At 36.8% G+C, this 25,745-nt stretch overlaps 4 protein-coding genes across 9 annotated transcripts in view; 3 read left to right on the top strand and 1 right to left on the bottom strand.

Moving 5' to 3' along the window:
- gcna (germ cell nuclear acidic peptidase) lies at window positions 1-7,128 on the top strand. Its single transcript, XM_046849678.1, has 13 exons — window positions 1-133; window positions 343-451; window positions 1,264-1,435; window positions 1,513-1,576; window positions 1,794-1,843; window positions 1,919-1,985; window positions 2,884-2,960; window positions 3,065-3,442; window positions 3,539-3,698; window positions 4,372-4,516; window positions 4,768-4,903; window positions 5,069-5,273; window positions 6,537-7,128. The coding sequence occupies exons 2-13, from the start codon at window positions 356-358 to the stop codon at window positions 6,766-6,768; spliced, it is 1,782 nt and encodes a 593-aa protein (XP_046705634.1). The 5' UTR covers window positions 1-133; window positions 343-355; the 3' UTR covers window positions 6,769-7,128.
- A 183-nt stretch (window positions 7,129-7,311) lies between these two features.
- On the bottom strand, window positions 7,312-10,390 carry cetn2 (centrin, EF-hand protein, 2). Its single transcript, XM_046850307.1, has 6 exons — window positions 10,295-10,390; window positions 9,913-10,013; window positions 9,138-9,296; window positions 8,932-9,060; window positions 8,652-8,789; window positions 7,312-8,251 (listed from the first exon to the last, which is right to left on the bottom strand). The coding sequence occupies exons 2-6, from the start codon at window positions 9,913-9,915 to the stop codon at window positions 8,162-8,164; spliced, it is 519 nt and encodes a 172-aa protein (XP_046706263.1). The 5' UTR covers window positions 9,916-10,013; window positions 10,295-10,390; the 3' UTR covers window positions 7,312-8,161.
- Window positions 10,391-10,574: 184 nt separating this feature from the next.
- nsdhl (NAD(P) dependent steroid dehydrogenase-like) lies at window positions 10,575-17,557 on the top strand. 2 transcript variants are annotated; one of them, XM_046850305.1, is made up of 8 exons: window positions 10,575-10,726; window positions 11,023-11,134; window positions 11,955-12,116; window positions 12,469-12,615; window positions 13,320-13,448; window positions 13,745-13,887; window positions 15,140-15,242; window positions 17,126-17,557. In XM_046850305.1, the coding sequence occupies exons 2-8, from the start codon at window positions 11,114-11,116 to the stop codon at window positions 17,456-17,458; spliced, it is 1,038 nt and encodes a 345-aa protein (XP_046706261.1). In that variant the 5' UTR covers window positions 10,575-10,726; window positions 11,023-11,113; the 3' UTR covers window positions 17,459-17,557. The 2 variants fall into 2 exon arrangements, with proteins under 2 accessions (XP_046706261.1, XP_046706262.1); XM_046850306.1 differs by having other exon boundaries at window positions 10,651-10,669.
- Window positions 17,558-22,232: 4,675 nt separating this feature from the next.
- Window positions 22,233-25,745, top strand: part of znf185 (zinc finger protein 185 with LIM domain) — a 20,648-nt gene continuing 17,135 nt past the window's right edge. For 2 of the 5 annotated variants that reach the window (XM_046848763.1, XM_046848762.1), the window contains exons 1-10: window positions 22,234-22,466; window positions 23,413-23,465; window positions 23,812-23,929; window positions 24,023-24,127; window positions 24,240-24,266; window positions 24,353-24,409; window positions 25,009-25,056; window positions 25,208-25,288; window positions 25,423-25,503; window positions 25,683-25,739. In XM_046848763.1, coding sequence (XP_046704719.1) covers window positions 23,456-23,465; window positions 23,812-23,929; window positions 24,023-24,127; window positions 24,240-24,266; window positions 24,353-24,409; window positions 25,009-25,056; window positions 25,208-25,288; window positions 25,423-25,503; window positions 25,683-25,739 — 584 coding nt within the window. In that variant the 5' untranslated portion in view covers window positions 22,234-22,466; window positions 23,413-23,455. Of the gene's footprint in view, window positions 22,467-23,412; window positions 23,466-23,811; window positions 23,930-24,022; window positions 24,128-24,239; window positions 24,267-24,352; window positions 24,410-25,008; window positions 25,057-25,207; window positions 25,289-25,422; window positions 25,504-25,682; window positions 25,740-25,745 lie in introns of all 5 variants that reach the window. The other 3 variants (XM_046848760.1, XM_046848761.1, XM_046848759.1) reach the window with 3 other exon arrangements.

The raw sequence follows: 25,745 nt of genomic DNA, 5'->3' as shown, positions 1-25,745 counted from the left end.
TGGCGCTAGGTACCCGGAAGTTCAAGTGACTATTTCCGGTCAGGCAAATTTGAAACCGTTCCATCGTCTAGAGAAGATTTTGTGTGAAATAAAACTCGTTGAGCGAAAAGGAAATTCATTTCGTACTATTGAGGTATTGAGACCTGAATGGAAATGTATCTTAAAACGTATCTGCAGCTTGTTTGCTAGTTTATGTAGCCTGTAGTATGTTTGTATTATGCAGCCTCTTTGTTAACGTGCTTCAAGACTAACTGATAGAATGAAGTTCACACTTATGCTAACAACGTATGAATGCATGTATGAAAATATTTGTATTTTATAATTTTTTTTTTGTTTCTACAGTTTTGTTGTGCAGATGAGAATGGAGCCCGGCACTCAGCGGCTGTTTGAAAGAGTTGCACAGAAACTTAGCAGGGACAAACCTGGTGCTCTGGAGAAAACTGCAGATGAGGTAAACATTTTTTTTCCTTGTTTTACAAATATAAGCTCTATGTTGTGCCAAATAATACAACATAAGATTCTGATTTAGATTTTGATTGGTCAGAAGGTTGTTCATTCATTCATTTATCCCACCGCATCTCTGACAGCAGTATCAACCACCCTCCTTCTTAAACATAAAATAAAAATTGCATATAGTTTTGAAAGAAGTCTCCAGTCATAGTGACTTTGTATAAGTGTGAGATGGAGCTGTGCCTTTACGTCCTCTTATACTTGTTAGTATGTGTTTTTGCGGGGAATAAAAACAGAAGTAATTGCAATTCCACCTTTAATACAGGACATTTCTTTAGATTTTTGGTTCAGCAGAATATTTTAAATAATAAAATAAATGAAAAGGGCATAGACATAAACTTGATGGGCTCCCTAACTTAATATTTTGTTACCTAGCAAGTAATCTGTTGTGTCTGCCTAAGGTTTGAAGAGTGCCTTGTCGAGACTACATGCGTTAATGCATGTTCAGATTCTGATCTGGACTCAGAAGGCCAGTTTAGGATAATCCTGTGCTTTAAAGCTGTATGTTGAGGGTCAGAATCTAAGAGTTGTGACTGGTACTGGGCTTTCTGACCTTGTGCAGAATTACAACATGACAGTTTTATTCCTTTTTACACCACGATATATGCTGTTATTCAAGTAATAATAATTTGCCAGTAATCAATTCTAATCTTTCTAAAACAGCATGCTTGTTTTATTATTAGGATTCCAGCAGGTACTACCTTGTATTGTGTTATTTGAGTTAGGACTGAGTTGACACTTTCTTTTGTACAGCTAAGGAAGAGTTTGAAAAGTAGACACGATGCTGTGGTCAGTTGTGATGGTGAGCCTACTGAGAGGAAGGAGTCTTTGTTTCTGTCGGACAGTGACGGCTCTGAAAAGGAGAATCGGCTTGGAAAGAAAAATGCAGCAATACTGGACTCAAGTGATGAGGCTTTTGATCAGAGTAAGTCATTAAACTGAATAATCTTGCACAGCAATGGAAATATAAGATTCAGTTTGTAAGTAATGGATGTCATTCAGTTCTTTCAACAAAGGCTACCCCCAAACCCACTGCCAGAATAATTTCATCTGCCAAGAAAGCAAGGTAAGATGTTTCCATTAATTCATGTTTTATTTCTATGTGTTGATAGGAAGCCTGTGTTATTAGGAGATTCATATTCTGAGAGGATTTTGACTTTTAAAGAACCTGGTGTCATTTGATGACGTCGCAAAAGCTTTTTCATCCTGTGGAAATATCAGGCAATATTGTGATTCTTTTTATGATACGGATCCAAACTGATTCATTCTGTTTGCATTTCTAGAGAACCAGTTCAGATTTTGTCCTCTGATAGTGATGAAGGCTTTGAAAACTGTAAGTTATTTTAAAATTGTTAATCATTTACATTTAAAAAGATTAAATATGTGAGGTTTGCGTTCTCTCTTGCAGTTCTGAAGCGTGTGAAAACCCCAAAGGCTCAAACGAGGCCTCTATCTCTGAATGGTAGTGATGACAGGTCAGTGAGATCTGTTTTAGTATAATTATCTTGGGATTTGAAAGCATCTTAAGCTGGACTGGATAAAGTTCTTAAATTGTAGTGGCAGTAAGTGGGGATCAATTAGTTTCTAACTGCTTCTATTTTTGTTAAACCAGCTCTTTGTGCCACACGTCTACATTGTAGATGACCTCCAAATTATATTATCAGACACTTTCTTACTGAAACCTGCACCATGCTACATTGTGTGTGAATATAATAATCCAACTGTAACCCTGTTGCATTAGCTTGGATTATTGTACACTCTTATTAATTTTTGTTAATTTTTTTAAATAAGATGATGGTTAATTGTTCTAATATGTAGCAGACACATTTTTACAGGATCCCTGAAATACTGACATAGTCCTTTCTGTAAAAGTTCAGGAGGTGAAGCTGTACTTGCGCCAACTCCTCTTAAAAACCATACTCCAAACCTACTGGATCAAGTGTGACTGTTTTCTTAATCCCGATCACTCCCGCAATGTGTGTGTCCCGCTCCCACGATTTAAGGGCTACGATTAACTTACAGAATAATAACAAACATAAACCATTAAACCGATTTAAAATAAAGCAATTCTAAAGTAAAGCACCACGCATAACAAACACTTTGGGATTTAAATGTTGATTTTTTTATTTATTTTTTTTTTATTTATTAGCCTTAAAAACTCTAACTAATAAACAACTTTCAAACAAAACCTTAAACTAGTGGAATCTGCAGGATGGTGGGACTTGCACTCTATTTGTTTGACCACCTGTGAGTTTCCAGTCCCAATGCAGCCCTCTACTCTGGACTATTGTCTGCAGGAAGGGGTGTTTTAAAAAATGTATTTCATTATTACTACATGTATTTTAACATGCATTAAACCTTAAATTCTTGCAGCCTTAAACATTTCATAGTAGACAACTTGTCTTCGGATGATGATTTCGTTGTGGAGAAGAAGCCGTCTATTTCTAAAAGTAATTTTTATGATTTTATTTTTTATTTTTTATTTATTTAAAAAATTCACGTTTTAAAAATGGAAAGGCACTTTATTGAAAGTGGTGGTTGTCTGTACACACAGCCAAACTGAAGACTCCTAAGTCCAGCCTGAAGTCAGAGAAGCAGCGATTTCCTCAGTTCGATTCCCCAGTGTTCTTTAGTGACTCGGATGATGACAGTGACATTGTGATCAAGAGCACGTGGAGGACTCGGCACAGTCGACCTTCCTCGCAGGAAAAGGATGCTCCGGCTAAAGAAACTAAACCCACAAATGCCCCATACGTTCCCTCTCCTCTTGTTTCTGTCCACACACCCAAGCCCTCTTCAGCTCCACCCACACAAGGTGGATGGCGTGAGGACACGGGCAGCTCCGAAGATGAGTTCCAGTCCTTACTGGACCGCATCAGGAAAAACCAAAAGCTGGGAAGCAGTAGCACAAACACCACTCCTAAACCTCTAGGTAAAATCACTGTCTATATAACTGCATGTATATAGATCATTAAAGGTGAAATCCACGTTGATTTTATTATCGCTGTCATTCCAATGTTCGATCCAGAGACGAAAGCCGCACCAGCCTGTGTGACTCCATCTGTGAAAGCACAAAAGGACATCGAACGAGCACCAGGAAAAGGATCTCGGGTGATGAGAACTCCTGCGCAGCTCCCTATCAACAGACCAGTGAGCCAGACGGAGCCCCGAGCAGGTCACAGCAGCAGGTATGGTTCATATTAACTGAGGGAAACGGACGGCGATTAATATCTTCTTCTCAAAAAGTTCTTTCAAACTTCATAAAATATTCACATCTTTGTAGTATTTTGTTCTGAAGATTTTGAGGTGTTCATTGTAGCTGTAAGACTACCTGCTGACAGTTTAAAAGTGAGAGTTGGATTCAGAAAGTGTAGCTGTAGCTACAGTATTATGTGACGCCCATGAAGTTTAAACATACTGTACGTATCTACCAAATTAAAATTGGTGTTTTTAGACCTAACAGGCAACTGGGAATAAAAACCTATGGCTTATGTTACACACCAAAATCCACTTGTCCTGGCCACTCGCTGTTAACACTTTTCATTGTTTTAGAGCATTTCAGATCAAATGTACAGTGCTGTGAATTTGCCCCTGCCTGACAATTATGCAAAGAAGAATGGACCAAAATTCCTTCACAACATTGTGAAAGACTCTGCCAGTTATCGCAATTTTTTTAAATTTTGTATTTACAATCTTTGGATAATAATAAACTTTGCTTGATGATTTGAATCATTTAAGTAACACATTTGCAAAAAATAAAAAATCAGTAAGTGGCAAAAACTTTTTAAAAGCACTGTATAAAAGTAATTGCTAATTTTGATTCTAAACAGTTTTTTGTGTGTGTTTGTGTGTCTCTGACAGAGTGGCTGTGTGTAAAACACCAGGCTGTTTCCTGCAGTCTCTGTCTTTTCCTGACTCTGTATACTACCGCAACTTCAAGCAGACAAAAGAGGAGCTCACCAGCAAACTCTATCGGCTCTACAACACTACTGTTTTTGAGAGCAAGGTCAGGACACACTTGGTATTTTACTATAAAAAAATAAAAAACCTCCAATATGAAATCTCACCAGTTGGTAATTATTTTAGAAATTAAGCATAAATCTGTTTCAACTATTGTCGGCTTAAAATATATTTTAATAAAATTTCTTTAGCCTTTAATTGATTTCAGTGTTTTTTTTTTTTTCCAAAACTGATGTTGGTTGATTGCAAAATTGATCCATCCATAATGTTTCATGATTGTGCATTCAATTTCTTTAGCTGCCATCTGACATGTCGATCAAATGGAATACAAAGATGAGGAAGACAGCAGGTTATTGTATCACAGGGCGGGAAAAGGTCACTTGCACACGATACGCCCGTATTGAATTGTCAGTTAAAGTGTGTGACTCTGCAGGTAAATTTATCATTTAACAAATTGGTCCAAATTCATATTAGATGCCTTAGATTAAAAATAAAATAAAAAAATAAGTGTACATAAGTGCTTCATGAGTTGCGCTACACTTTTATTCTGATCGAATTATCTGCCATATCTTTTGCTGACTCTGTTCTGTTGTTGAAGATCGGTTAAGGGACACACTTGTACATGAAATGTGCCACGCAGCCACATGGCTGATCAACGATGTGCGTGACGGACACGGACCTTTCTGGAAGATCTACGCACGAAAAGCCACACTGGCTCACCCTGAGCTGCCCATGGTGACCCGCTGCCACAGCTACGACATCAATTATAAATACCAGTACCAGTGCAGCCGCTGCAAAAACACGTGAGTGTGTTCTTTTTTTTTTTTTTAAATAGCCCAGGCCGCTTGCAAAAGTGAGAGTCATAGCTCATTGGTTAAGATGTCGGACTTAAGATGTCGAGTTCAAATCCCAACACCAACAAGCTCCCAATTCATTCTGAATATAGCCAATACAGTAATGATGATAAGTCAAGTAGATGTTTCATTCCTATTTAATTGGCTTCATCCCTCTTCAGGATAAAAAACTCAGTCCCATGTAATTTTCATGTAATACTTGTAGTCATCACAGTTCTTTCAGTCAACATTGTGAATCAGTGTTTCTTGTAAATGATTTGCACTCCAGCTGATTGAGAAACACCATTACTCTCGGAAGTTAGATCTTAGAAACACAGACGTTTTTATACAGGACGTCAGCAAACGTGATATGGTTCAGTTTATTTAAAAAAACCTCTTGAATATCTTTGAGTTAGTCTTGTGCCAAGTAATTCTATCATTGCGCAACAGCTTGATGTCACTCTAAAGAGACGTGCTGAGGGGTAGTCAGATTCTTCTTCTTTCGACTTCTCCTATTAAGGGGTCGCCACAACCGCTCATCTGTCTTTACATCATTCTGTCCTCTACATCTTCCTCTTTCAAACCAACCACCTGCATGTCTCACACCATATCCATAAACTTCCTCCTTGACCTTCCTCTTTTCCTTCTCCATCCTCAGCATTCTTCTGCCGATAAAATCTCTTCTCTGCACATAACCAAACCATCTCAATCACGCCTCTCAACTTGTCTCCAAAACATCCTAACTGCATGGTCCCTCTATTAAACTCATTTCTAATCCTGTTTATGAAAATCGCAGCATCTTCAACTTTGCCAGCTCCGCCTCCTGAGTGACTGAGTGACTGACTAGTGTTTACCCCAACTATGACCAATTAAACGACAGTTAATTAAATACTCTGAAGCAATTTACAGTTATCATTTTATACAACTGAATAGTTGAGGATTAAGAGACTTTTTCAAGGGAGATTTGAACTCATGACCTGCCGACCAAGTCCAACATCTTAACCGCTGAGCTAGCATTTCTTATGATACGACGAAACCAATCATTAAATTGTTATTTTTTGCACGTGTAGATAAAAAAAATTAATTTGAATCGGTGGAAAGTGCATCACTTTTAGAACATTATTTACAAATAATAGTTTCTCTAAACATGCTTTCGGGATGTTTTGTTAATTGGAATAAAAGAAATCACTCTTTTTTTTTTTTTTATATATATATATATATAAATATATATAGGATTGGCCGTCACTCTAAGTCTCTGGACACGCAGAGGTTTGTGTGCGCGCTGTGTACAGGGCAGCTCGTCCTGCTCACTCCTTCGAATTCACGAGGCCCCACGCCTTTCTCCACATTTGTGAAAGAGAACTACGGTACGGTGCGGCAGGAGCTGACAGGCCAGAGTCACGCAGAGGTGATGAGAAAGCTCAGTGCCGACTTCGCTAGTAAGACCCGCCTCAGCCAGAGCTGATCCTTGTGTGCTGTTGATTAAACTTTACAACAACAGGCTCTGGATTTACCTCCAATATTCTGGAAACAGGTTTACGGGTGAGAGAAATGATTCGAAATCATCTTTTGTTTACAACACCTCAAATTGTTTGGGCATTATGTTATTAATTCTTCAGCTTTCAAAGACAATGTGAATTGACATGGGGTATAAACTATACACGATCCCCTGAAATGCCTTTGGAAGATGTGAAAGAGTACACATTTTAAGGTATTTTATTCCTCTCATGTGGCTGATTTCTTTCTGTTTTTTTGTTTTTGTTTTTTCTTCCTGTCCTTAAATCTTTAACTGTTTTATGTTTAAATGTTTAAATAAATGTATTTTCATACTTATTGAAAATAATGCTTGGGTGCTACATTTGTTTATGTAAAATAATAGATAAAAGTAAAAGGCTTGCATTATTAATTGTGCAAAATAGAGGAAATAATTCTGTCCATTTTTAAACAAAAGAGGGAATCAAGAAATACACACATGAAGATATTAATAAATAACAAGTATAACCATAAATAGTACATATATATAAATAATTTTTATTTGCTTCTGCATACAAGACAAGCTTGTTTTTAGATACGAAAGAATAACTGATCCTTGTTTCATGCTCAAATAAAAATAGTTCGCTATGCGTAGTTTTTCTGCTGGAACACGAGATAATCAAGAAGCACAGCTTAGTATATTTAATGCGTTAAACATTTCTAGTGATTTGTACAAAACACCAAACAGCAGTCAATAATAGAAGGAATAAAGAAGAAACATGTAAAATACAGTCATAACGTCATTGTACTGTGACTGTGGAACAAGGAGGTAACGATTTCACGTTTCAGTATTAAAACACACAGTAAGATCAGCACACATTGTACAGAACAGCACATCCCAAAAGACTGACCTTGGGAGAAGTAATCAGCACACTCGGGCTAAATAATCAAGAGAATAAAAACCCTTGGACTGGGTTGGTGCTAAGGACCAAATGTACGTACTGCAGACGTCAACATTGTTCAGGAATCAAACGTGGAAATATTTGTACAATTTTTCAAGTTAAATCCAATTTTGACACATTAAATAAAGCTGTATGGTTTTCCTTACATTTTTTAAATTATTCAATATTTTGTTTGTGGGGCTGTAATAGACAACACTCTGCAGTAACACCTAGAAGTCCTGGACTGGTCCCATATGCCTTGTAGTGGTAAGATATTCACATAACCATTGTCGATATTTTTTTTTTATTATATATTTTTCATTTATCACTATTGATCATCTTTGTATGGAACTGTGCATTTTAATGCTTTGCAAACGATGTGCTCGATTTTTTTATGAGAATATTTTACTGCTCTATGGTGTGGGCTGACGTTTTACCGCTTATTCAGTACAAACATGTTTTTTTCATGATACGAAGAAACTCCTGCTGGCTCACTTCCCCGTCGCCATCTCGGTCTGCTTCTTCAATCATCTCCTGAAAAAATTGATCAGTGATGAGACTTTCTTCCATCTTTAATAAACTGTTGAACAGTCATGAGAATAGAAAGTGCGTACTCCTTGATTTCCAGGTTTTTATGTAAATGGCCTTATAACCCCATATCAGTATTAATAAACAGCAAAAATCTTATTTTTCCTCACCTGGTTTCTAAATGCAGGTTTACGCTTTTTTTTTTAGGAGACAATTTCATATGTTACCTGTTGCTATCTGTTGTACTCCTTTGTTATTGTCACATTGGGTTATTAATTTCTTCTGAGACATTGATAAGACCCCATAATTATCATTTAGGCCCTGACAGATTAACACCTAGAAATGAATAGTGAGTGTACTTTCTTTTACCCATAATTGTATGTGTTATGTGGTGTTATCTTCTTACCTGAAGCTCCTCGTCTGTAAGGTTCTCACCGAGCTCTTTGGCAACTCGCTTTAAGTTGCGGAACGATATCTTACCGGTTTCATCATCGTCAAACAGTCGAAAGGCCTTGAGGATTTCTTCTTTGGAGTCCTTTTCAGCCTTCAGATCAGCAACAGGTAATGACTCAATGTGTATATTTATGTTCCAAAATAAATACACTTAATCCTGGAAGAGCTCAGTGTTCAAAGTTCCTGAGACAGGTATTTATTTTCACTATTCCAAAAAAAAAAAAAAGCCTTACCATCTTTTGGCTCATGACTGCCAGGAAGTGATCAAATGAGATCTTGCCAGTTCCATCCTTATCTACATCTACAATCATTTTCTTGATCTCCTCTTTTTTGGGTTCAAACCCGAGCGCCCTCATAGCAACCTGAATTATGAAACACTCCATCATCATTAAGACACTTATGCTCTCATGCTTTATTTCTGCACCTTGTAAGACCTCACCTTGAGCTCCTTCACCTCGATATAGCCTGCGCCGTCTGTGTCGAACAGCTCAAAAGCTTCTCGGATCTCCTGCCTTATTTCTTCTGTCAGTTCAGGTTTAGGACTGGCTTTCTTACGAGTAGCCACAGCTCCAAGTGATGGCCTTTTGGCGCCGGTGGCCTGCAGTAAATACCAGTGACATCAAGATGTTTGATAACAATGTTTGATAACATTTCTTCAACATATATTCTACATCATATTTAATGCATATATTATTTTTAGTCATTCGCGGAAAGCAATTAGTCGACTTTCTGTACATGCAGATTCGAGGGATCACATTAATCATGACACGGCACTAAATAATTGCTAGCGTCCCTATATTCAATAAATATTCGGTTATTCGAAGAAAAACAATTAGTCGACTGTCGATTCGTGAAGATTCATGGGAACACATTAATGATCACCACACTGTACTAAATAAACATTATAGTGCCTGATGGCAGCAATGCTACGATCAAGCGAAAGATCTAGCAAATCTTCGAATAATCGTCCAGACTTCATCTCATTTACTGTATGCGCTTTATTATCATTATACACATACATCTTAAAGATATACCTAGCTTTTTTTATTCTATACGACTGCCATTCTTGAAAGTCGATAGCATGTTTACTGCCTTGTTGCTTATCCGTGCAGATGTTGCCATATACAAAGCAAACCTGAGGGATTAATCGACCATCAGTGTGGGGTTCACAGTATCACAGATGGATGATGGACGGTGCTCTCACCATTACTCACCATTACGTCCGCAGTGAAAGTGAAGCAACACAACAATCAGTAGTGGGGTCTTTCTGCCTTTACAGTGTCAGCATGTGGTGTATAATATCCTCACTGATCCGCTGTACAGGATATAAAGAGAAGTGTTTTTACAGAGATGAAGGATTGAATTAAACGACAGATGCATCAAGGCATCTCACAGCATCTTCTCTCTCTCAGCGAATAAGGGCTGTGATTGGTGCAGAGATTCGACACACGTTTATTGGTCGCTGAAGGAGCTTTTCCCTGTTAGATACACGCACGCGCAGACAGACAGACAGACAGATAGATAGATAGATAGATAGATAGATAGATAGATAGATAGATAGATAGATAGATAGAAAGAAAGAAAATACTTTTATACCTTATATTATTGTTTCACTGTTTTTTTCCCCTCCTATCATATTCTACAAATCCAACTCCAAACCCGGGGGCGGGCACTAAAATGGTGCAGCTCGTTCATTGGTTGAAGCAGTGGCGTAATTTTACGTACATATCTCCTTATTGGTCAGAGTTATATGTTTTCCTGCGAACACCGGACAAACGCAACCAATAGCACCGGCCTCCCATCTCAGCTGATAGGTCCATAGGTTGAATCTCAAATTGCATAATGTTTATCATATAGTGCACTGTGTAGGGCGTGAAACCCAGCATGGTACACCCTATGTAGTAGACTTATAAAGGGAACACGGAGCCGTTTTGAGTTCAGAAATTGTTTCGCTTCTTGTGGGTGCAAAAAGTACGTTGTGCGCAAACGAATCGACTCCTTAAGCTGGTTCGGATCTGACCGTGTTTGGTGAATGACATTGTGATTTTACAATCATTTAAAACACTTGGTATTATTATGTGAATTAGAATGTACAGTATATTTTTATTAATTTAATGTTTAGCTGAAGCACTGGCAAAAATAGTGCCTGGTTTAGACAAAAATGAAACGAGTCGTTTAAAGAATCGGAGCGTATTGGAGAACCGAGCCAAATGATCCGACTCTCTGAAAAGTGCTGGAATTTTCATCATAAGTTCAAAGTATTATTTCTGCAGTTGTGCGTCTGTACAGTTTTCATTTGATAGCTGTTTTTTCCCCGTTTGTAGGACAGACTGAGTAACTCTCAGGGTTTTAATGTAAATAAGTTTGTGTATGTCTGCACTAAACTACACCTGACTGAGCAGTTTTGTGTGAACAATGGCAACGCGCATCAGACCGGTGAGTGTCCTGCTCTTTTATTTGTAATAACTTCTCATAATTTATTTTATAAATGAAATACAATATGGCACTTAACAAAAACTTTCTTCTTTGCGATAATTATATGAAGGCTCACTTCTACAAACTATATTTGTTTTTCTGTTTGTATTTCTGCAGTAAATCAGTATTAGTTTTAAAGTAGTTGAGTTATTTACTTTGTTATTTATTTATTTATTTAAATTTTTTTTCACAGTTGTCCCCAGATTTATTATTATTATTATTATTATTATTATTATTATTATTACAAATATGCCATTAATGCAGAGGTGCCCAAACCTTCACCACAGGTCACCTTTGGCCCACAGGCCAAACTTTGGGCACCTCTGCATTAAAGCAATGTGATTTAAAAATGCATAAACCTAAATATCTGGAATGAACTTTAAGGAGTTTATGTTGAAAATAAGACAATTCATGTTGACTAAACGAATAAGATTTAAAAAGAAATTCCTGAAAGCACTATTGTCACTATTTATTTAGTCAAAAAATTGATTGACCGTTGACCAAAGTGTTGAACAAGAGCATCAAGAAAGATGCAAGCACATAAAAGAAAACATAAAATGAGATGTTATAGAGCCATGAGCTAAAATAAATAAATATGTCAGTTGTTTGAATAAAAGCATATGCCAATTAGAGGGCAGGACACTATGATCACATCCATTCACACATTTCTACTGGTCACCCAGAGGTCATTTGGTGTCTGCAGTCTGACAGCCTGAGCACAGGATCAAACCAGGGAACATGTTTGAGACTGATTTAAAGGCTTACTGTTTCCTGTGAACAGAGCAGTAAAAGATGTGCTGTCATTGGCGGCTCTGGCTTTTTGGGGAGGCACCTCGTGGAACGTCTGGTGGAAAAAGGCTACTCAGTGGCTGTGTTTGATATTTCACAGAGATACCAGGTTCCTGGAGTCACATTTCACCAAGGAGACTTGTGTGACAAACAGGTTATTTTATATTTATAGTAAAGTGCATTATTGTGCTTTGCTTATTAAAAATAATTTTTAATACTGAATGTATTGCTGCATTTTTTGTGTTTACATGGCTGGTTAGTTGATTTTTTTTGTATATACAAACACATCATTGCAAGGATCCCAGAACCTACAAATAACTATAACGTGTTAGCTTTCATCAGTATTGTTTATGTAAATGACAATTGTGCTGACAATAAATATTGTCACAATTTACACATATAGCTAGAAACGTTTACAATGTTGATTAGGGTCAGTAAGACACTCATTGATCACTAAAAACAGCAGATTTTGTTTTATGCTTTTGTATGAATTTTCTCCTTTTTAGGCTTTGCTCAAAGTCCTGAAGGACGTGTCACTGGTGTTTCACTGTGCTTCTCCTTCACCGGCCTGTGATGACCGACAACTCTTTTGGAAAGTTAACGTTGAAGGCACACGCACTGTTATTCAGGCTTGCCAAGAGGCTGGGGTGCAGGTATGAAACTTATACACTGTATATCCATAGGTTTGTGCATGTGTGCTTCTTCCCCAAACCGTTGCCACAAAGTTAGAAGAACACACTTGGAAAGATTTTGTACCCAAGAGGCCCAAACCAAAGGCATGCTCCAACATTGAATGGAAATGTAGTGGACAGTGGAAGATATTTTAATAGCAAAGATCTTTTGGAGGTTCAATAATAACACATGACCATATATCGGATTACTTATATATTTTTGCTCTTCCAATGTATTGCTTTTTATTACATTTAACCATTAAATTAATTTATTTCATTCATCTGTTTACTATCTAATGTTTTGTTTTGCAGATAAAAACCTATATTTAATGCATTAATTCTTTAAATAAATAAAAATAAATAAAAAAAAATTATTTTGCTTTAGACTTATTGTGCAAATTGTACTTCATGTAGACTTTAGCCAGGAGGTTAACATCAAAGTTTAAAATAAGTGGGGGAGCAGGAAGAGCTGTTTGGACCACAAGACCAACATGTTTGCTATTAAGTGCAAACATGTTTTTTTCAAACCGAGATACTTAGATTTTGATGTTCTGAATATCTTCAGTTGCCAATTTGCTCTAGCACCAGGCTTATGTGGCTGGTAAACCACAGATGCAATGCAACAATAGGACAGAGGCAAACATTTTCTCACATTTTTTTTTATTATCTGTTTATCTGACTTGTAGAAACTTATCCTAACCAGCAGTGCCAGTGTGGTTTTTGAAGGAACCGACATCAAGAATGGAAAGGAAGATTTGCCTTATGCAAAAAGACCGATTGATTATTACACTGAGACCAAAATTCACCAGGAGAAGGTAAATATGTGTCAATAGATATTTTATATTTGTTTGAAGGCCAAGGAGGAGGTTTATGGATGTGGTGAGGAAAGACATGCAGGTAGTTGGTTTGAAAGAGGTAGATGTAGATGACAGGGGGGAATGGAGCCGGATGATCTGCTGTGGCGACCCCTAATGGGAGAAGCCGGAAGAAGAAAAAGATATTTTATATTTGTTGGAATAGTTTTAGCGCTGAATATTGTTAAATTAGTGATTTGGATATAACCCAAACCATACTTTATATAATATAAACAATTAATCATTTCTCTGAGTAGGTAGTCTTGGAGGCATGCAGTAAAGAAAAAGATTTCCTCACTGTGGCAATTCGTCCTCATGGGATCTTTGGCCCGCGAGACCCCCAGCTTGTGCCCATCCTTGTAGATACAGCTCGCAAAGGCAAAATGAAGTTCATTATTGGGTAAGTGAGAGAGAGGTAAGAAGTGAGAGAAACTAGACAGGGAGAGTACGTCATAAATTATTTTAGCTCTACAAGGTGCTTCTGAATCTTTTAACAACTTAGGCATTGTCCCAAATCTATGACAGAATATCAACCAATCCTAAATTTTGCTTAAATGTTGCTTAACATGGCTGTCCAGTGAAGTGAAAAATACAAGATTATAGAATATTAGGGTGTTTATATGGTATAGCAATACTCATGGTGGCCAGAGTGGGCGCTAAAGGCTATTTTATTCACATCAGCTTCACACCTGCAGATAACATGCTTCAGTTATTATAGGGTTTAAGGATGTGAATTTCCATAATTAAAAATACATTCAACAGACATATAAAGCAGCTACCGATGGGATATGATATGATATGTAATGGGGATGCCATTACGATGCAGTTTGATCCAATTTTGTTGATTGAGTGATCCCTTTAATAAACAGCATTGTCCATGTAAAATAACACCCATTACAGGTTCTTACTGGCTTATGTAATTCTTGATTCATCCTGCACTTATGATTACAATGTTCAGAATTAGATTTTTAGATCATCACATATGACAAATTTGCTATCATTGCTATCATATGTACAGCTTTTTAAACATAAGTCTTGATCAAATATTAACATTTCTCTACAACTTAACTGAAGGGGAAAAAATGCAGTTATACAGTACAAAAGAACTGGAAAAATTGCTGGTTATTTTTGTAATAGTAAAGCAGTAAATTTTCTCTCTTGTTCATACAGTTTCCTACAAAGCCACTGTGACTGTAGGCCATGACTATAGTCTTCAGTAATTAGGATGTTAATAAAGTGTGATTTAATACACTTGTGAAAGATGAATGGAATGGAATTCATGTCTGCCATGATCTGATCATGAACTTACTTAAAGATTTTATTTAGTCTTTTTGTCACTCATTCACTGTCAAGCTGAATCACAGAACATTCATGAAGTCACATCAAGAGCAGGTTATAAATGGTTATAGGTTCATTATTAATGGTTAAAAATACACATTATAATAACACTAAGAGCTAGCATTTTTACAGCAGCTAAGCAGAATTTAAAGTAAATGAATCTCAAAACAAATAAACCGAAATATTTTAATTATTCTAATTTTATATTATTCTACTTAAATATGAGATCATGAGTTAGAAGATAAAAATCAAGCATTTCAACATGGTCACACTTGACGTATACTATATAAAATTTTTGATTTGTGATTTTACAGAGATGGTACAAACCTAGTGGACTTTACCTATGTGGAGAATGTAGTCCATGGTCACATCCTAGCTGCTGAACATCTGAAAGCAGATTCCCCACTTTGTGGAAAGGTGTGTATAGGTTTGTAATTATCTGCATGTTTAAATAGGCTGGGATAATGAAAGCTTTGGCATCCAAAAAAGTACAGTTCTGTGTTTGAGATTTATTATAAAGGGAGGGAGTGAAAATATTAAACACTTATAAATCTGGCTTCAAAAACAGTCAGAGTGCAACGTTTGCCCTAAACCGTTATGTAGTGTGAAATGCTCAGAGATTTCATTAGTCAGCAAGTGAGGGTTTGTCTTTTTGAGTCTTTCACTTGCAGTCAGCCAGTTACAAAACCTGACACTAACACACCTGACTCGACATGAAGTAACAGCAGTGATCATATCTTTTAGTTTTAGACCGATCTGAATTTAGTTTTTATTTGTGTATAACTTAGTGCATTGAAATTATTTATCTTCTGGGTCTGTGACTAATAGTTTCTTCTTCTGTTTCTGCTCTTGGACATTGTATGAGTTTTTTTTTTTTTTTCCTGTCGTGAGTAGATTATACCAGGCATTACCTTATCTGTCGATTTATAAAGCACAGTGAGAAAATACTCAATGACAGTGTGGTATGATTATAAAGTTGATCATTTTCCATTTAACAATCCTAAAGTACTATAATCCTAATTCACATTAGTGCAAACATTTAACATGTTTAGCTATCACGCATGCTTTTTATACTTTTATGATTGCATCTAATGTTGGTTTGTTAGCTCTTTCCCGTTAGTTGATCGCTAGTCTCATTTAGGTTATAGAAGCTAGTCGTGTTACTGTAACGGTAAAGCAATAGCTCCTCTGTCTAAAGTATTTACCCTGAATGTAGTTACAACTGAAACTGACTCCCTTCAGAAATACTAAATTAACCTCTACTTCCAGAGGCTTATGTATAGCACCCATTATAGATAGATAGATAGATAGATAGATAGACATCATTAAGAAGTACATACAAATGGTTCTAAGGCTATGGCATTGAAGAGGAATGTTCAGAAATGAAGGTTATAAGATTATGGCATTTAAGAAATGTGCAAGCTGAATAAACAGTCTACTATATATATATATATATAATACACTGTTTAACAATGGAAAAGAGGATACATTAAGATAGCCCAATTAAATAACCTTTATGTTGCGACCTGCAATACTGTTAGCGTCATACTATTAGTAAAACAAAAATTAAAAAAAAACCTAAACTTTTTTGGCCAATCAGATTTAGGATTTAACCTGCTTTACTTGTTGAAAAAGGCTGAATGACTAAAAACCTTGAATATTGTTAATATTTATAGTGGACATGGAATGAACACATTAAGGGAAAAGTCTCAGTTAAATCCAAAACCCCTGATATCTGTTGTGTTTCTCTACCAATGATGTTTAACTTTAAACTTTTCTAGGAAACAAATGTTGGTAGAAGTATAATAGTGAATCAGAACATAGGTGGAAGTTTTAAGCTCTATCCTTGAAGCAGTGTGTTTTTGATTTTAAACACAAAGATGGTGGCAACTTAGACTTAACTTTCTGGGTGTGTAGTCATGCAGTACAAGTAGACTTCAGTTTATTTGCCTGTAGGTGAAGGTAAAATGAATTATTAGCCTGAAGAAATATAGATATAGAACATTAGTTTGATGCAATATTGTAAAAAAAAAAAACCTGAATATTGATCATTTGGTGCTATTGTGGTTAAAAACACTTTGACAGAGAATCTTTGCCTATATACTGTATGCCCTTTTTGTAATATTGATATTAATGTTAGTTAATTACAACAGTTTTTTAAACTTTGAGTGTTAATTTGAAGAGCATTGCATTCAATCCAAAAAGTATTAGTATGCAATGGAATATTTTGCTCTGGTGATAGATTTGCTGTTTCCTACATGTTAACAGTGCATTTCCTTTTACATGTCATGGTTCCATAGGCGTATCATATAACCAATGATGAGCCGATCCGTTTTTGGGATTTCATGTCCCAGGTGTTGATTGGATTAGGCTACGATGCCCCTCGCTACCACCTTCCCTACTCTCTTGTTTATGGAATCGCCATGCTGCTATGGATGATCACCTGTCTACTGCGTCCCCTGGTCAACATTAAGCCCACTTTTACGCCCATGCGTGTGGCACTGGCTGGCACTCATCACTACTACAGCTGTTGGCGTGCCAAGCAAGACATGGGCTATCAGCCAGTGGTGAAGCTGCAAGAGGCCATAGCACGAACTGTAGCCAGTTACCCACATCTGAGAAAAGAAGGTTAATATTTTATAGGAGCTGCAGTGTGGACTGTGTGGAGTACATTTTGGTTGATGCTGAATTGTTCCTGTTTAAATGTGAATAAAAAAAAAAAATTACTTCTATCTTCTAGAATTGCAGTGTAGCCATCTTTTTAAAAAGCAACCATACAGAAAAAGTCTTACTTTTCTATGACAGCACATTCCAAAGCTAACCATTTCTGTCATTTGTCATTTATAGGTAAATTTAATGTTCGGGAACCTGTTAGCACCTGTTAGCAATATAACAGCTATAAACAATCCTTACATTTTCCTTTTTCTCTTTCTCGTGTTAATACAATGGGAATAAATCTAGTCTTGTATAAACCAGTAGCAGAATTATTGCTGATCCTATTGTCAGAGCTGCTTGTGTAAAAACCGAGTGACGAGGATGGACAAGATTTAAAAATTAGTTTATTAGAGGGATAGCGCATGTTTTGGGGACAAAGTGAGAAAGGCGAGATTGAGATGGTTGGGACATGGGATATATTGGTGGGAGAGTACTGAGGATAGAGCCGCTAGGAAGGAGGAAAAGAGGAAGGCCAAAGAGGAGGTTCATGGATGCGGTGAAGGAAGACATGAAGATAGTTGTTTTGAAAGAGGCAGATGTAGAGAACATAGTAGTATGGAGACAGATGATCCGCTGTGGCGACCCCTAATGGGAGAAACTGAAACTGTCAGGCAGGTCCTATTTAATAGATTTCTTGATTGTGAACAGGTGTGGCAGTAGATTAGATTAGGTAAGATTAGATTCAACTTTATTGTCATTACACATGTACAAGTACAAGGCAATGAAATGCAGTTTGGGTCTAACCAGAGTGCAATACCAGCAAGTGCAGGATATACAGTGTTTACATGATTTACATAAGTCAAATAGAATGGTAATATAGGACTATAAACAGTAATTTACAGATGTATATGTACTATGAATATAATATACAGATGACTATTACTATAAACAGAAATTTGCAGAAGGATGTGAACGAAGAACATAATATATTACTAATACTATAAACAGAAAGCAGGTGTGTGTGTGTGTGTGTGTGTGTGTGTATATATATATATATATATATATATATATATATATATATATATATATATATATATATATATATATATATATATATATATACACACACACACACACACACACACACACACACACACAATGGTAATTAGGTAATCAGTAATCAGGCCTGGGTGTAGGAAAACACTTTTCCACACAGGGCCATGTAGTTTTGGATATTGTTTTCCCTCAATAATGAAAACCTCCATTTAAAAACTGCATGTTGTGTTTACTTCTGTATCGTTTACTAATATTTAAATTAGTTTGATGATCGGAAAGTGTGACAAGCATGCAAAAAAATAGGAAATCAGGAAGGGGCAAACACTTTTTCACACCACTGTATATATGAGAGCCAATTGAGAAAAATAACTGAAATCGGTTGCTGCCTTAGCTTCAGTATATTCTGTTTTATTTTTGGAGTCTACATGACACCTAATGATTGAATGATATACTAATTAATGCGCAAGTTATTATCTTTATACAGTTCTTTTTTTTATACTGTAATTATGTGTGAACCAGGTTACTGACTTACTAAGTCATATCTTGAACTATTATTTAGAGCAATATCCTGAGAAATATCCAGGAATTTTCCATGTTTATAACAAAGCAGATTTTAACATGCTTGTTCCAATACATTTTAGTTTCTATATAAACAGTGCTCATTCTCAGGTAAGTAGTCTCCAGTGTCGATGCTTTGCAACAGGGGTAAAACTACTTGCTGATATTTTAAAGTCTTCATTTTTTTAGGATCATGACTAACAAGGTATTTTTTAAGCTTATTATAGATTAGTGAATGACTGTTTATAGTTGCTATAATGTTTACCATGATAACAGAAACTAAATTGTCTTGCAGATGTTCCACTATATTGAATGTACTACACCAACCAGGCATAATATTATGACCGGTGGTTAAATTACACTGATTATCTCTTTATCATGGCATCTGTTAATGGGTGAAATATATTAGACAGCAAGTGAACAGTTTGTCCTCAAAGTGGTGTTAGAAGTGTTAAAAATGGACACATTCAAGGATTTGCGTGAATTTGACAAGGGCCAAATTTTGTTGGATATTCTACTGTCATCTCCAAATCTGTAGCTCTTGTGGGATGTTGATGGTCTGCAGTGGTCAGTATCCATCAAAAATGGTCCAAGGAAGGAACAGTGGTGGACCGGCGAAAAGATCATGGGCGGCCAAGGCTTATTGATGCACACGGAGAGTGAAGGATAGCCGTCTGGTCCGATCCAACTGAGGAGCTTCTGTAGCTCAAATTGCTGAAGTCAATGGTGTTAATATCAGGTTAAGGTTGGGAATGTTTCGGCACCAAAAGGGGGACCAACACAATATTAGGCAGGTGGTCATAAACAAAAAACAGTTAGGCCTGGTCAGTGTATAAAGCAATAAAGATTTATTACATGTCATGTTTTATTCCTTCCTTAATATACTGTTAAGTTCATATATTTATGGACACAAGTTTCATATTTTTGGCTCTGTATGCCATCAGAATACAATTAAAATACGACTGAAATGCAGACTTCAGCTTTAACTCATGGAAAAAATATTACATGAATGCATAAAAAAGTGCAACCATTTATATACAGTATATGCACAGAAACCCAAAGGCAGAGTGCTCTCACCAGGGTGCTCTTTATTTTTTTCCCAAATTGTTGGTTCGGAAACTCCTAACGTTCCTGCTATTTATTTGATGGATTTGTTTTGTTTTTGAAGCCTAATGATGGCTTTTTTCAATTGTGGGTTCACAGCAACAGCTTCCAAATGCAAATTCCATACTTTTTACATTCTTAACTGATGAAGTAACAAAGAAGGTCTTTGGATATGGAATTTCTTTTCCTTCACTTGAATTGAAAAACCCATACCTGTTCCAGCATGCCAATGCCCCATACACATGACAAGCTCCATGAAGATATTGCTTACATGGGTTGAAGTGGAAAATCTTGAATGGCCTGCTATAGACCTCTGACCTCACCTACTCTTGGGATGAACTGGAATGTTGACTGCATGCCAGGCCTCCTCACCCTACATCAGTACCTGACTTTACTAACACCCTTAGGGCTAAATGAGCACAAATCTCCACAACCTCCATCCGTCTCCCCAAACAAGAGGCGATTAGCGCTGTTCAGATGTTTAAAAAGCACATATGAATCAGGTTGCCACAAATGTTTGTCTATATAGTGTTTGTGATATGGTGAAAAGCAGCTTTCTCAGTGGTATGATTAGAATAAATTGGGTGTCTATGAATAATTTTAAGCATTATAATCATTTGACCAGTACAAATGTAGTGTTGTTGGTCCTGTATATTTACTTGGGGACATTTTATCATATAATACACATTTATACATATATTACACATATGTGAGCAGTTCATTTTGTAAGATATTGTTTCCTAGATATTTTTACTTCTTATTTATTTTTTGCTCATAACTCAAAGATTTTTTAAACATAGGAGTGGAATTATTTAATCAGGTGTGTTTACACTACAGGTTGTGTAATAACAAGTGCTTTTTCATACCTCATACCTCTATTTATAGCTGAATGATTTGCCCTCGGCCTCTGTGCAGTTTTTTTATTTGACTTGACCAAAAAGATCTAAATTCATGTTAGATGAAGTTTAGAATGTTCAAGGTGCTAAGGCAGGGCAAATTGTGTGAATTTTCATGCCTGTGTCTGTGTGTCATGAGAGTTGCACAATATTGTACAGGTTCCTGGTACACGCCCTCGATCACAAAGCTATTGTTGATCCTTTCACCTCATTAGCTGCACTCGATCATACGTCACACCGACCCTGTGGGCACTCGCACAACCTTTCCTGGTGCACATTTCTGCCATTCCTCTTCTTGGTGTGGTTGTGGAAAGGGGGCATCGACGAGATACCTGCCATTCTTGTATACATAAATAATTCATGAGCAGTCCAAGCCTAACCTGTTTCGAGTCATGTTTAAGCTCATAGCCATTCCTAAACCCACCTGCTGGGCACCTGATTGGCAATGTCTAAATGAATTCCAGAAGACTGCCTTAATCTTGAACTGGGAAACAGTTCAGTGCTTTAAAGGTGTGTCTTAATTCTTGTTGTGACACCTCTTATCTCAGTGTTGTGTTCACGCTGACAGCAAGCACGTCGTCTGTGTAAATTTAATTGCCCTCGCTTCTATGCCATTCAGCAGATATCTTTCAGAAACGTGACCACCTGTGTTCTAAGGAAGAGTTGCTGGTGTACAGTTCTCCCAACAATCTATCAGACTATATCCATATAGACAATGCTAATTAGAATGTCTCTCAATTCCCATGCTGACGTATCCTAATTAAGATAATGCACACTCTGAGCAGTGAGCTTTAAGTGCAGCAGAGCACACCGCATTCCCACCGGTGCTTGAAATGCTCCCTGATCTTCCTGCATAGTATTCTGCAATGATCTATATATGTTATTGTGGTGAGAATTGACTTTGTGTTATCTGTGTATTATCTGCTAAACGTATCGAAAATCCTCTTATTCACTTTTTCTGAGCAATGACAGGTGATAGTGTTCCACATAAAAATCAATCAGATGCTAAAAAAATAAAGAATGATCCTTCTGTTGTGTCACTCGCACACACTCACACACACACACACACACACACACATACACACCCAGACTTTGGTGGCCTGGCTACTCAAACTGGCTGGGCTTGTCAGTCGTGCCAACGCCCGGTTCTACTCTCTCCAGAAGACAGCTGCCAAACCCTCCCTCTGTGTGTGTATATGTGTGTGTTTGTGTGTGGGTGTGTATGTGTGTGTGTGTTTGTGTATGTGTGTGGACTGACACAGAGCAAGCAGTCCTGCTGTTAACTGCACTGTCTCATTTATCAAGAGCTCCCATTCCTGGGCCAGAGTGAGGCGTTCTGCATCAGTTTTGGATGTGTGTTTTCTGAGATAAGGTAGGTTTGTCAGTGTGTATAAGCGTGTGAATGTGATCGAGATTCCTCGTCGTCACAAGGTTTATATTTGTTCACTTGTTAGAGCTTAAAATGCCATGTAAATATTAATTAACACTTTAGTTAACACACCTTCCTCACCGGGACATGTTTAAACATCACGAGGATCTGTCGTTTTGATGGAGCGTTTCTGTATATCTTTATTAACCATCAACCACTTATTTACCTTTTTTTTTCACTCATTCCATCTTGTTTGATTAATGCCAACATGATTAATTCACTTTGTCATTCGTTTGCCAGGGTGTTAATGTTCCAAATGTTTGAACTTTACACACTGTTTATTGAAGAGATCATTTTTTGGTCTCTTGGTGTTTGTGAAATTCAGTGTAACTCCAGTGATTTGTATATAAGCTTCAGTCCACCAGGGCAACACTACTACTAGACTTTAATGAACGAAGAGCTAATTAACAAGCTTTTAATGAACGTGTAGTGAAGCAAGCAAAACACTCAGCTATGCAGTTCTATAGCTCTAGAGAATATGAAGAATATATGTTTGTGTGCTGACTCAAAAAGTACAAAATCTAACTAGAAGTTTCTTTATATTAAAAAACATTTCAGAAGTGTGCGAATTTACTCGAATTATTCAACAATTGGACCAAAATATATTTGCCCCTCATAAACAGAACTTCAGTGTTGACTGTTAAATAAAAAATGTGTGAGTGTGTACTGAGAAAGTGGAGAGACAGGCTTGATAGCATGGCTAAACGATGACTCAGGAATTTCGAACCAGGTGTTCAAGAATGCGTATACATCAATCAAACGTTGAAATCCAAGCCATAATGTGTTAACTTATTTAAAATCATGATCTTGGTTATTTTTGATGCAATGGAATGACTTGGAAAGCATTTGTACATAGCAAGTGTTAAGCTGTGTGTTCTTTTTCACCCAGGGTTGACTAAAGACAAACTTAAGAAAAAGAGCAAGTCAAAACCATGACTACCGGTGAGCTACACATTTTTGATCGCACTCCTACTGTTTTACCTGCATGTAATTTGTAGATAAGCTTCTTTGCCAAACCCAGAATATTGATGACTAATGGGAAAGTCATTAATGCTGTGTGCATGAATACCTATGCTGGTGTTTTCTGCTTCATATTTATTTTTTTCACAAGTGTACTTAGTGAAACCAGAGTGCACTGGCACTCAAAACCTGTTTTGTAACATATCACACAATAGTAATACCTCGAGTACTGTATAATACGCATACACTTATTTCCACATGGTTCTAATACTTTGCGTCTATAAAGAGGTCATAACTGGTTTGTGTGTGTACATGTGTGTGTTTGTAGAGAAGGAAAGACAATCTGTTTTGCGCACAACAAAGGTTCGTGCTGCACTGAAAGGAGACAACAGCTGGATCCAACTCCGCAATCAGTCAGAACCCGAGGAAGATGAGGAAAAGCCATGGTGAGAGAGAGTGTGTGTGTCTGTGTATGTGTGTGAAAAAGAGTTCATTAAAAATGTATTTAATTCATTAATACATCATATATCACTTTTCAGGCTTGCAGAGGTACGTGCACGTCGGATCAACAACGACATCAGTGAGCCCGACGATGATAAAACGTCTTCTGAACAGCAACCTGCTCCTTCAAACAGCACAGACAGGTGAGACCCCTATGCTTCAGATCGGGTGCGCTTACAGCATGTCCATCCTGACCCTTAATATATTAAAGGTTATTCAAGTTTATCATTTATTGTCATGACATCTTTTTAACAGATCTAAAACATCTGGATACCTGATCAGGTGAGCTTGAACATACAGATGTTGCTTATGCCATGTTAATGCATATTTGATTGAGCACTTTGGCTTATGAGACATTTGTTTTGCAGGGGTGTTTTTACAAAGACTGACACCAAACCAGCTGCATCGTCCTCCAATGGCTACATGTATACAAACTCTCTTTTAAATGTATTGTTACAGACAGGGCACTGTGCAAAAGTCTTGGTACCCTAAACTTAATATACTAAATTTGTTATAGACTTCAGCATTAATAAAGCAGCATAAAACATCTCAGATTTCCAACCATTAATAAAATGTTCAGAAAAAGAACAAAAAAATATGCCATATACAGAAAATCATAATGACGTCTGTGTGGTTTGACCTGCAAAAACAAAGAGATCCCCAGAGAAACTGCTCTTTGGCAGATTATTCAAAGGATATTCGTGAGCACATCATAGTGAAGTACATTCTCGTGTACTTGAGATACTCAAACATTTTTTTAAAAAAGCCAAGCTTTTTTAGTTCGTTTACTGCGCTTCAGATTAGCCATTTTATACAGAATGTTCGATTTTTTTTCCCTTTTTTAAAGGCATCTTTGCTTTTCCACACTACTTTTCATAAGGTTTTTGCACAGTACTGTACATTCATCATAAAAAAAGGACTGAGCTAAATAAAGTATTAAATGTTTGAAATGGTAATTTATTGCTTTCGTTTGTAATTGTGTCATCAAAAATTTAGTTTTTTTTCTTCCCCTTTTTGTTTTCAGTGGAACATCTGGCTTTACCAAAAAGCCCTCTGAAGAATACAAGAAAATGTAAGTGCTTGACGTGGAAATTCATTAATTGATGCAAATGAAGGATTGAGAATCTGTAATTCAAATGCAAGCTGCTTGGCTTTGGGCATGTTGCGAAAAAAGAAGCATTTGCACTCGTTTTGTTAAATTGCTCTGCCTGTTTTTTTTTTAGAGCTCCTCACACTGTTCGCACTGCCGTGGAGAGAACTCAGCCATCGGAGCCATCAGTCAGTGCAGAAGAACAGGAAAGGAGGTGAGAGAAGCTTCTGCTTTTCCAGAGCAGACATCAATGTTGACAGCGGACTAATTAATCGAAGGAGGCATGAAGCTCACTGTCTGATGTCATTCTTTTACTTTGTGTGTATGTGTGTGTGCATGTGTGTGCAGGACAGAGGCAGCCAGCAAAACACTAAACAATTCAGCAAGAAAACAAAGGTCATATGTGATGTCAGCTGCAAAGAAGTATGAGTATGTGTATCAAAGTATTTTTTAAAGTAGTAGTTTAAATCAAATATATAATATAAATCAAATATATAATATAAATCAAATATATAATACATATATATATATATATATATATATATATATATATATATATATATATATATATATATATAAATAAAATATCAATTTGTTTCACTTTTAAGGTCCACTCCAGAGAACATAGACAACTCCCCACCAGCCATAGCATTTATTGCTAAAAGGTATAA

This window comes from Silurus meridionalis, chromosome 5 (genome assembly GCF_014805685.1).
Source record: "Silurus meridionalis isolate SWU-2019-XX chromosome 5, ASM1480568v1, whole genome shotgun sequence".
In the NCBI taxonomy this organism is placed as follows: domain Eukaryota; kingdom Metazoa; phylum Chordata; class Actinopteri; order Siluriformes; family Siluridae; genus Silurus; species Silurus meridionalis.
Note: the sequence above shows the minus strand (reverse complement) of the source record. Positions and strands in the feature narration are given on the sequence as shown.

Excerpts from the sequence above, each read along its gene's own strand:
- gcna (XM_046849678.1), top strand. The coding sequence starts at position 356 with ATGAGAATGGAGCCCGGCACTCAGCGGCTGTTTGAAAGAGTTGCACAG. Across the intron at positions 3,443-3,538 it reads CACCACTCCTAAACCTCTAG|AGACGAAAGCCGCACCAGCC; the intron begins GTAAAATCACTG and ends TGTTCGATCCAG. Across the intron at positions 3,699-4,371 it reads CGAGCAGGTCACAGCAGCAG|AGTGGCTGTGTGTAAAACAC; the intron begins GTATGGTTCATA and ends TGTCTCTGACAG.
- cetn2 (XM_046850307.1), bottom strand. Across the intron at positions 8,790-8,931 it reads CAGTCATGAGCCAAAAGATG|GCTGAAAAGGACTCCAAAGA; the intron begins GTAAGGCTTTTT and ends GCTGATCTGAAG. Across the intron at positions 8,252-8,651 it reads TTACAGACGAGGAGCTTCAG|GAGATGATTGAAGAAGCAGA; the intron begins GTAAGAAGATAA and ends CAATTTTTTCAG.
- nsdhl (XM_046850305.1), top strand. The coding sequence starts at position 11,114 with ATGGCAACGCGCATCAGACCG. Across the intron at positions 11,135-11,954 it reads TGGCAACGCGCATCAGACCG|AGCAGTAAAAGATGTGCTGT; the intron begins GTGAGTGTCCTG and ends TCCTGTGAACAG. Across the intron at positions 15,243-17,125 it reads ATTCCCCACTTTGTGGAAAG|GCGTATCATATAACCAATGA; the intron begins GTGTGTATAGGT and ends ATGGTTCCATAG.